A 12,166-nucleotide genomic window follows, 5' to 3' on the forward strand; every position below is an offset into this window, starting at 1 on the left:
GAACAATTCTGCCTCAGGGGGAAGGGAGAGAGAGAGAATTTCTTCTGACATGCAGGAGGCAGTGTACCCAACTTCCTCAGGAGGTACAGCCTACTTCCCTGCTGCACTGGTCTCACTCTGAGAATTGATGTGAATGGCTGGAGGCCTCACCCTCTCCCCATCTCCTCTGGAGTGGATTTCACCTCTGGGGATGGAGGGAGCGAGCAGGCCAGGCTGTCCTCTAAAGCAAGAGGCTGCAACTGTAGCTGGATCTTACACAGGCTGCACATAAGAGGGACAAGGAGGCTGCTCTTTGCGTCACCTCCTTTTCATCCACAAGGACCAGACACAATCTTGCCCTTAATTAAGTGGACCCGGTGAGTTGCATGCTGCCAATATAAAGTAAAGTATTGTATCATCAGGATTTTATCAGTTACCTAATTTCAGTAGCATGCTTTTTAAAAATTAAAACATCCAAATGAAATAACACAGCAACATTTAAGAGCAACAGTACTGAAACTTAACGTGCAATATTTTCTCCCATAAAAATAAACCAGAAGAGGAACAGAACCAACCGGCAGATGAAACATAGCACTTGCTTTTTGAACACACATATTATGCACAAGTAAATTTTAATAATTAGTCATAGTTAAATCCTACTGAATAATTGATACATAATATACAGAATAAGTGAAAGAATGAGTGCAAGGATTTTATTGCTGGTTCATATTATGTAACAAGTACCATTAAGGAAGTGTTTATAGACGAGATGTTTTCAATTAAACCGGGGACCACCACAACACACTATTTTAGAGGATACCACATTAATCTCTTCAGGGATGGGACAATAGGCAATATGAACAAAGCTTTCCACTTTATTTGCTAATACTATTCTGTTATACTGATACTGTTTATTTTCAAGTGCTACACAAAAAATGCTAAAAGAGTATTATTTCTCAATGCATCTCAAATAGGCATTACAGGTAGAAGTGTTTTAAATCCAGCTGTTGCATCCTATGACCATTTACAGTAAACTGCTTGACAGAAGCTGAATATAACTAGTGCAAGAGATGGACAAGATATGAACTGTTAGATCTCATAATGGAAGTACTCCCAATGATCACCAAACACGTTTTTTAGATTTTTTTGGTTAGCTTGATGTAAAATTGAGGGGATAGGGCGTAAAACCTTGAGTTTAAAGAAGGAGAAAGCTGATTATCAGTTAAGTCAGTTCAGAGTTTGAATGAAGCAACAGCACACAAGCAATAAAAAACCTGTAGGTATTAGTACTGACATTTCAAATTCACTTATTCTGAAAAAACTTTGGAAGCAACTAATATTTGCAGACAAATTTGCAATATGTTTTATCATCAGTTTAAAAGCATTAAGAGGAACAATTTTGATTTCTTTATTTTTAAGAAGCATCATAGAAGAAAAAGTGTCACGAAATCAAGAAAAGATTAATTGCAACTACACATCAGTTAAGACCTCTGATCTCAAAACTTCACAAGTTTTACATGAAAATTTCTTAAGGTTTATCAGTGTCTTTAATAATAAAGTGGTGAAACTGTAGCACACATTAATTAAAGCCATATAACACAAATGCTAATTCTGTTTCCTGTTGCAACTCTTAAAAATGAAAGTAGTTTATTTTGGTTTTTTTTTTCAGTAGTATAGGTTTTGAAATGTAAGAGAATCAGACAAGTCTTCAAATAAAACTTTCTACTGTATGTCACATGGCAGGTTTAAAGACAGTTATAGAAAGATAACATTAATTTAGAGCCCAATTTTTAGAAAAGCCTAGCATCCACCCCAGTGCACTCCATTGCACATTTGTGTGCTCAGCATTTCTGACAAATAAGGCTCTTTAAAAAACCAAGAATATACACATAACTATACACACATATATAGTGCGTATATACACACACACACACACGGACAGAGAGTTGTAATGAGATCTATGCAGATGTTGAGTACGTTATTAGGCAGGAGAGCAGAGACAGAGTCCCTCCCTCTCATTATTACTGACCACCATAATAAAAGTTAGTAGTTTTATAAAACAAATTAGTTAAAACAAATGATGCTTAAATTAAAAATAGAAGCATATACTTTGACAATTAGGCTAGTAAATTACTTCTACGGTTTCAGTGTTCTCCAATATTGTCCTATTAGTCAAATAAAATGAAGTAAGTCTATTTTTTGGAATCCTGTAAGGTCTGAAACCTGTAGCAACTTTCACTGAACTACCTGCTTTAAACAGGAGTTAGAACAACTCAGCTGATTGTTTAAGTTGACTGCCTTTGGAATGTTGGGTGTCTTTTCAGAAACGCATTTATACTGATTTCCACATTTGTAATATGTTTAAGGTTCTTCAAACTGTGGTTCCCACTGTGGAAAATGTTTTTCTAAAATATTAGTATCTTTTTGAGGTACCAGTTTCAAAAATTGCATAAATAAATGTTAAAATAGCCACTTTTTGGACTATCACAAAAAGAACTTAACATCTTTCTCCTAAAAAGATAAACATTTTTTTTTACCTCTCTGCATATTTTTCTTACTTACAGTGCCCAAGCTAACATGAGCCTAATGAGGTGCGCACACAGAAATGAGAATTAACAGGCAAACAGACTTCTGTTCTATCACGCTTATGTTATGAATCAAACAGCTTTTAATTACATTTGTCTACTATTTTTGAAGAACTCCTATCAGAAAAATGAGTTTAAGTCAATTTACCACCTATTTACCATAAAATGTTTCTATTCACCCTTCAATTAATGCACTCTTAGGTCTGAAACTGATTGAGATCATATGTAAAATAAAATATGATAAATCTGAAATATAATTTTTAATACATTATACACAACTGGTAGGAATATACCTTTCTTTCCTTAATTCATTTATTTATTTTGCATAGGTTAGGTCAGTACCACATGCTAGCTTTCAATGTATGTTCTCCGTATGTGACAGGTCTGGTCAATCTTCTTGGTCAGTTTTGTTTCTGTCACTACTGCTTACTAAAAAGACTATTTTACAACTGAGCTTAATTAAATGTACAAGTTTACTAACAAAAGAACTCTTATTTTGAAATTCAAGATAAAAATTGCACATTTGCAAAAGTAAGGTTTTTTTTAAATTGATTTCAATAAATGGAACAAAAATTCTTATTCAATACTTCAAGAATACTTTTAATGAAACATAATGAGAAGAGCTAAATTTATTGAAACGTAGATTTATTGGAAGGAGTAATAAAAAAGAAAAACTGTTTATTTTATTTTAAAAAGTGTAAACTCAGTAGCATTTAAGACGAAGAGTTTAAGCATAATATAAATTCAGATTAATTTGAAAACATTCACTCATTTTGGAAATTAAATGAAAATATACGTTACTTTTAATGGGATCAAAATTTTAAAAAACCTTTTTCCTTCATTAAATGTGTTTTAGAATAACTTTATTATTACAGTTATTGAGGCTGTAGCATAACAGTTTGACAGTCTAGGGCTGTCTATATATAAACTCTATCACAACCTCCACGTAGTAACATGCTATTTTTATTTTTTGTAACAGCAAAAATGTTATCTGTTATTGTGAACTGTGAAGTATTAGGATTAAACTTTAAGATACCTTTAAAATATTTATATTAAACTAGTTTAAGATCTTTGACTTTCCTATTTAAGTATCTAACAAGTCACATATGCCAAAGTAGTTCAGAACTGTATGCAATTGATTTTAGCGTAAAGCTGTAAATAAAACATCCAGACACTTATTTTTAAGAGAACTTAAGCCCCCCTCTTTGTTTTTACTTCGTTTATATATAGTATGTTATTTGTAATGTATCTAATACAGTTAACTGTTAAAAGAGGATCTTTGCCATGTTCTATTAAATGTGTAATAAAAAACAAGGCTCCAGGATATCTTGAAGACAACATATGTAGATTTTCAGTTACAAACTGAAGCACAAATATTACTGAAATCAAATTATGTAAGTGCTAGGAAAAGTACCTCAAGGCAACATGCACTACACCTTTAAATACTTCTTCATCGACCGAAATCACCGTAACAAGGCATATTTCAGGCCAAGCAATGCAACTTCAGATTTTTAAGAATTCTGTACTTACCCGTCTACGGCAGAAGGGGAGGCCCTGGGCAATGATGCTGATGCTAAATATCTTCATCACAGTTTGGTGTGGCAAAGGTTCTTTTGTACTTTTAAGATCAATAGGAACCAAGCCATGGTTTATGGTAGCTTTTCCTGGTTTTGACATTTTACAGTTCTTGCTTGGTCACAAATCTATTAGCAATGTAAGGCCATTGCTAAAAAATGTAAAAGCAAAATTGCATGACTTCTTTTAAAAATAAAGTTTACAAACAGATGAGCCAGCTCCCCACAGCCTGCTGACTTTGTCTTTCAACCTTCTCCTGCCAAGTAACTGGACTTCTCTGCTGCTTAGTGAAGTGCAAGCTATCCCAGTATAGACAGGAATTATAAACTACTAATGTGAAGGCAGACTGCTCTTGCCAATCAAACAGCTTGGGGGACCTCCCATGCAGAAGACACCATCTTCTGAAAGGGGTGCATAAGATTCAAAATTTAAAAAAAAACACATCTGCTTTTAGTTTTAAAAGACAAACCCACTTACACAAGGACTTTACAGAAAAATTGAAGACTTGTCCTTTGAGAGGGAAATGGCAAATTCAGTCTTAAATCACTTCAGGTGTTATCACAGTATCACACTGTGACTTACTATACCCTGGGGGAGCGTCTTGTAACCCCCATATTCCTCATCTGTATGTAATTGTGATATTGCATAAAAAGCATGCCATGTGAGATATCAGGGAAATGGTTATGATCAGCTGAAAGTCACTGTTCTATCTAAATACGTATATCTTTAGTACATATGAATTTATGAGATTGTTTTGTATGATTGTCACTAAAACATGCTGTAAATTGGGGAATCAACCAAATGACAGCTCCCCAGAGACAATAGCAAGGAAAGTAACCAACGCACAGGCATGGTGTCAAATAACCATCAACAGCCATTGTCCAACAAGGGAGTTATAATTCAGTGACTCACCTGCATGAGGCCACACCAGGGGAATTGCTCAACTTTGCCTGGGGACTCAGCAATGCCCAACAGACATGCCCGGACTTGTGTCCTCCAAGCACGTGACTGAGGGTATAAAACAGAACACAGGGGGCTCATGGTTGGCCTTCCTCCTGAACCCACCTATGCTGCAAGCAACAATGTCACTGAGAAGACTTAAGACTCCAACAGAGAAGAGTGGCCCAGGTTTCAAGGGTGAAATCTGTGTACTATGAACTGCAGTATCCAGTGTGGTGAAAAAAACTGCTTAATCAAGATGTTGCCCAGTCTAATAGGGTTGAGAATTTAGACTGCGCGCTCATATTTTATTTTATTTTTTCCAGTTCAATCTTTAAAAAAAAAACTGCACACATGTAAAGGGAATAATGTTTTACCTGAGTACGAAATTTTCAAGAGGCCTTAGTAGTTGTGGTATTTTACCATTGCACCTAGGAAGCCTAGTCATAGACCAAGACCCTATTGTGCTAGGTGCTGTATTACACAGCCCCAGTGAGTTTACAATCTCAGTATAAGGCCTTGTCTACACTACAGAGTTTTGTCAACGAAAGTTATTCTGCTTTAATTAAAGCACTTTAATTAAATTGCTGTTGCATGTCCACACTATGGTCCTTGTGTCAGCAGAGCACATCCACACTTACAACTCTTGCACCAACACAGAGAGCAGTGCACTGTGGGTAGCTATCCCACTGTGCAACTGGCTGCAGAGTGCTTTGGGAAGGGTTTGCAATGTCCCATGGGGCACGTTTCTCAATCCAATCCTTCCATGGGGCGGATGCATGCCTGCAGAGCAGCAGAGTTCAAAACAGTGAGCAGAGCGGTCACAGCGAGCATTGTGGAATACTGGGGGAGGCCAGTTATGTCAATATAACAAACGGCAGCATCTACACTGATGCTCTGTTGTTTTAACTTTGCTGCAAAAAGCTTTATGTCTCTTGTCGAGGTGGTTTTGTTTTGCTGCCAAAAGTAGCTTTTTAAAAGCTGCCTTTTGCCGACAAAACTGTGTAGCATAGACAAGGCTGAAGACAAGAGAAAACAGATGGATACAGAAAGACAGGGAGTACAAGGAAACAATGAGACAATACTGGTCAGCACAATAGGCAGTGGTCTCTGCACATCAGCAGTCTTGTCAATTTTTTTACAGGTCTCATAGCAAAAGAGTTTTGAGGAGGGATTTGTAGGTGCATAATAAAGTAGCTTTGCTGATGTTCATAGGGAATGCCACCCAAGACTGTGGGGCAACATGGGAAAAAGCAAAAAGGCATTTGTTTAGAAGTGGGCAATGGAGGCTGGCATCATCACTTTCAGAGTGGATTAAGATAAATAATTTGTTCCAGAAAAAAGTGTCCACATATGGAGATATTCAGAATAGCTACTCCACTTTAAGTTCAGAAACTACCTTAATCCAAATTAATTTTCAAGTTTAGACAAGGCCTGAGCTGTGTGGGGTTTTTGTTTTGTTGTGGTTCTGAATGTTTATTTCTCTCATGGATAATACTGACTAGCTGAACTGATGCAAGTTGTCCCAATTCCATTTCTACATATCCACTTCTCTTCCACGCTCACAGGCTTATTACATACTACTGGACTGCAGATGTTATTTATTTCTCATATTATGGACACTAACACAGAGGACCCAATTAGTATATGGGCCCCACAGTGCTACGCAAACACAAAAGAAAAGAATGTTGTTGGCCTGAAAATCTTACAATCTAATTTAAGCAGTAAGTGGGTGAAAGAAGCAGAGGAAAATGGAAAAGGTAGCTCTCTTAACACTGATAGGAATGTGTTATTTATACCAGCCACTATATATGTGCATATGTGAGATAAGCTGAAAATTTGAGTTTTAGTGCTAAAGAAAGCTGGCAAATAAATGAAAGTAGCTTGATCTTCAAAAGCTGCTCCCATTAACTTTCATTAAAATAAAAAAGGAACTTTTTTGAAAATCAGGTCACTTCTATTTGTATACATAAACATTGGTGCCTAACTTTAGGCATTTGTGTTTGAAAGTTTTGGTCTTAGGTTGTCATCAAATGCTATCCTGTTATTGGTCAGACCCTCTAAAACCACATAGTTCCTGGACACAGCACTGAAGAGAATCTACTTTGAAACAGAGATGTAGAAAAGTAATAGAACTTTGAACTACCTTCAAACTGAAGAAATAGAAAGTGGATCATTAATAGGGCTCTATAGGAACAATTTACTTCCTTTGACCGAGTAAGTAATATTAAATGGGCTTACTCTTTCAGCCTAACTGACCAGGAAGATTACATTAAAAACAGTGCAGTGAGAATTTCTGAGAATAATGGATTTTGGCTTACCTGTATTAACAAGCAGCTTGAAATTTTACAGAATCCTCTGCTAGAGCTACATAACTAGTTACCCAGTTCTGAAATGTTAACTTTAATATTACTGAGAAAATAAAGAAAAACATAAAACTGCAGTATGTACTGATTTTTTCCCCATAAAGCGCTAAATCAATCATTTGCAGCTACAGGAAAATAGAAAAACAAAACAAAACAAAAACATGCTTTTCCCAGAGTTCTTATCATTGGTGAACAGGTGCCCTCAAATGGATAACATAGAGCATTGCAACATTGTAAAATACAACCTCACCAATTTTTATTTTTATTGTTTTTTTTTTTAAACACACACTTCACCTTCGCCCTCCCCACTTTCAATTTGGAGCTATTTTATTGTATACTTAGTTAGCTGTAAGAGAATTCTGGAAAACCTTAGATTTGTCTGACTGGACATTATATAGAAGTTTATTCCTCATCCACCACGCATTCATCTCCCTACAGATGTACAAGAACCAGTCTTTTGACTTTACGGAGAACAATTCCTGAGTGGAAACCAGCTTTTCATCAGCCAACTACCAGAAAGGCTTTCCTACACTTGAAAGTTGTAATGTTTTAAATCGATATAGTTAATGTGGTACCACTCCAACAGTTATATTGTTAGGAAGGTGCTTTATACCAGCATAGCTTGTTTCCGTACAGGCTGGGGAATAAGTAAACTGCTTCCATACTAGAGGAATGGTTAACACCCACCCACAACTGGCATAGTTATACTGTACAAAACTTGTGTGTAGGCAAAGGATACATAATGGAATGATCATATCAGCAGTCAAAAGAAAGTAAGTCTCCCTCCCAACACCTGAGGAAAACTACGAGAAAACAGAATAATGACCAGATAGATACAGAAAAACCTGAAATTTTAGAATTAAATTCTGCACATTTCACCCTTAAGCATTATTATGAGACCACTACTGTTAAATCTTTGATAGGAAGCAGGGAGATATTTTCTGCATGCTATTATGTTGTACATATACACACAAGCAGTTTTATATATACAGAGAGAGAGCGAGAAAGAGAGAGAGAAACAAAAGTGGAGGGAAGGAAAACTGAGCATATGTTCAACCAAAATAAAAGTTTCCATTTCCTAGTAACCAGTACTTAGTTTCTCAAAAGTAAACGAAGGAATATTCGATAATATTCAATGTTTCCTTATTATGTCAAGGAAAATATAAATTAATTATTCTTTCCAGTTGGTTAACTAATAGACAATTTTAAAAGTTTATTCTATTTTATTCTTACAATTCTTCTTGAATTTTTCCATCAGTAGATGAGTATACTATATTGTTTGTAACTGGCAATTATTTATAAAAATAATTTATGTATTTTAAATTCACAGATCTCCTAGCTTTACTTTATTTCCCCTTCTTGTTTTTAAAACTATTTTAAAGCATTTGTCTTCATTCCTTCATTAAACATTTCAGGAAGTATTTCAGATATGTAACATAAACCCAACTGCATCGTCTTACATTTTACAAATATTCTAGAAATGTCTGGCCAATCTTTATTGGCTATAACATGATTTGTCTGATGATTAAGTTTAACTCTTTGGTCTGTTCAGGGTTCCACCAGCTGTTAAAAAGAACTCCTACAGTTGTTATCCAAGAATTCAGTTGCTGATTACTTATTTTTGCTGTGGTTGCACCGTAAAAGAAAACTAAAACAAGCTAAAACAGGTAGACAGGTCATTCAAAACATTGTAACAATGGGTTAAAAGGTCAAATACTTAACATTTGGGGGAGGCAAATGTGAACTGAACAGGAAAAGAAGAAAACTGTAATATTAACTTTACACACTAAAAATTAAACTTTATGATTATGCTACTTTAATATTTAAACAATGTATATGATTTTCAATTAGAAACTACCTATGTATGTATTCAAGATTCCCAAGACAATACTGAAAATCTTTAATAGTGCAGAATGACGTTTATTAGGAAGGGCTACTAAAAAGTAGGGCTGTCAAGCGATTAAAAAAATTAATCACGATTAATCATACTATTAATAATAGAATACCATTTATTTAAATATTTTTGGGTATTTTCTACATTATCAAATATATTGGTTTCAATTACAACACAGAATACAAAGTGTACAGTGCTCACTTTATATTTTTTTATTACAAGTATTTGCACTGTAAAAAACAAAAGAAACATTATTTTTCAATTCACCTAATACAAATACTGTAGTGCAATCTCTTTATCCTGAAAGTTGAATTTACAAATGTAGAATTATGTACAAAAAAACTGCATTCAAAAATCGAACAATGTAAAATTTTAGAGCCTGCAAGTCCATTCAGTCCTACTTCTTGTTCAGCCAATCACTCATACAAATAAGTTTGGCTACATTTCCAGAAGGTAATGCTGCATGCTTCTTGTTTACGTCACCTGAAAGCAAGAAGAGGCATTCTCATGACACTGTTGTAGCCAGCATCGCAAGATATGTACGTGCCAGATGCGCTAAAGATTCATATGTCCCTTCATTCTTCAGTCATCATTCCAGGAGACACGCGTCCATGCTGATGACAGGTTCTGCTCAATAACAATCCAAAGCAACTTTCTTTTTTTGGTGGTTTGGGTTCTGTAGTTTCCGCATCAGAGTGTTGTTCTTTTAAGACTTCTGAGAGCATGCTCCACACCTCATGCCTCTCAGATTTTGGAAGACGCTTCAGATTCTTAAACCTTGGGTCAAGTGCTATATCTATCTTTACAAAGCTCACATTTGTACTGTGCCGGTGCACCCCATAAGGCTTTATGGAAATATGCTTATGAATGTATATATGACATAACTGGAATATGTCTTATGCTATATATGCCATATAACGTATCTATGTAAAGGTTAGGATCTACTGAATATATTCATCCTATTTGTATGCATGTGTCATTGTTGTATTCAAAGTTATGAATATTGACTGTATACTTGTTTGATTTTAAAATAACCTCAGTAAGGCTTTTGGTCAGCTTCCTTAGAATGGAATTTGCACGTTAAGTGCCCAGTAAAGAAGCACTTAATGGACAATGGATCTTGGAAGGCTCCAATCCACATAAGTCTACATGAGGACATTAAAGGTAGCATGTAAACCATGGCTGCTACATGTAAGTTCTGAGTCATGCATGGACAGGTGACTTGCCCATGTGACTCCAAAACTCCATCTTGTAGCTGGAATTTGACACAGGGGAAGGGAGGGGTTTCCACCCACAAGAGAAAGTCTATTTAAACCCCTGGGAGATCCCTCCATTTTGTCTTCCCTTCCAGCTAGCTCAAGAGATAGCCGCTCCACTCCCAAGGATACCTGAAAGAAACTGGAACAAAGGACAGTAAACTACAAGGGGTGTGAGTTATTGCTGGACCCAGACTAGAGGGAGACTAGTCTGTAAAAGGAAGCTTACTCAAACTCCTCTGAGCATGAGGTTTTATCTGCATTCAGTTTTCTTACTGTATTAGACATAGACTTGTGTGTTCTATTTTATTTTGCTTGGTAATTCACTTTGTTCTATCTGTTACTACTTGGAACCACTTAAATACTACTTTCTGTATTTAATAAAATCACTTTTTACTTATTAATTAACTTATTAATTAATGCATTAATACCTGGGGGGAGGAAACAGCTGTGAACCTCCCTCTATCCATGTTACAGAGGGCAAACAATTTATGAGTTTACCCTATATAAGCTTTATACAAGGTAAAATGGATTTATTTGGGGTTTGGACCCCATTGGGAGTTGGGCATCTGAGAATTAAAGACAGGTACACTTCTTAAGCTGCTTTCAGTTTAAGCCTACAGCTGTTAGGGGATGTGGTTCAGACCTGGGTCTGGGTTTGCAGCAGGCTAGCAGGTCTGGCTCAAACCAGGCAGGGCACTGAAGTCCCTGGCTGGGAGGGCAGGGAAAGCAGAGGCAGAAGTAGTCTTGGCACATCAGTTGCCAACCCCAAGGGGGTTTCTGTGATCCAACCTGTCACAGGTACTGTCTTTGTGTTTTGTCAAATCTGCAGTGAAAGGTGTTCTTAAAATGAACAATGTGTGCTGAGTCATCATCCGAGACTGCTATAACTTGAAATATATGGCAGAATATGGGTAAAACAGAGCAGGGGACATATAATTCTCCCCCATGGAGTTCAATCACAAATTTAATTTTCAAATTTTTTTTTAAACAAGCGTCATCGGCATGGAAGCATGTTCTCTGGAACGATGGCCGAAGCATGAAGAGGCATGCACACGTCTAGCATATCTGGCACGTAAATACCTTGCAATACCATGCACAAAAGTGACATGCAAATGCCTGTTTTCACGTTCTGGTGACATTATAAATAAGAAGAGAGCAGCATTATCTCCTGTAAATGTAAACAAACTTGTCTGTTTTAGCGAAAGAGTGAACAAGAAGTAGGACTGAGTGGCCTTGTAGGCTCTGAAGTTTTACATTGTTTTGTGTTTGAGTGCACTTATGTAATAAAAAAAATTCTACATTTATAAGTTACACTTTCATGACCAAGAGATTGCAGTACAATACTTGTATGAGGTGAATTGAAAAATACTATCTTATTTTTACAGTACAAATATTTAGAATAAAAAATAATACACACTTTGATTTCAATTACAACACAGAATACAATATATATGAAAATGTAGAAAAACATCCAAAGTATTTAATAAATTTCAATTGTATTCTATTCTTTAACAGTGCAATTAAAACTGAAATTAATCGTGATCAAGTTTTTAAATCACAATTACTTTT

At 35.8% G+C, this 12,166-nt stretch overlaps 1 protein-coding gene across 7 annotated transcripts in view; it reads right to left on the reverse strand.

The window, feature by feature from the left end:
• The window catches only part of FBXW7 (F-box and WD repeat domain containing 7), a 283,622-nt gene that overhangs the window by 113,043 nt on the left and 158,413 nt on the right, over positions 1-12,166 (reverse strand). Inside the window, exon 3 of one of the 7 annotated variants that reach the window (XM_073341357.2) lies at positions 294-368. The exons of the other annotated variants lie outside the window; for them this stretch is intronic. Coding sequence (XP_073197458.1) covers positions 309-368 — 60 coding nt within the window. The 3' untranslated portion in view covers positions 294-308. Of the gene's footprint in view, positions 1-293; positions 369-12,166 lie in introns of those variants that run through there. 7 annotated transcript variants of the gene reach the window in all.

This window comes from Lepidochelys kempii, chromosome 4 (assembly GCF_965140285.1).
Source record: "Lepidochelys kempii isolate rLepKem1 chromosome 4, rLepKem1.hap1, whole genome shotgun sequence".
In the NCBI taxonomy this organism is placed as follows: domain Eukaryota; kingdom Metazoa; phylum Chordata; order Testudines; family Cheloniidae; genus Lepidochelys; species Lepidochelys kempii.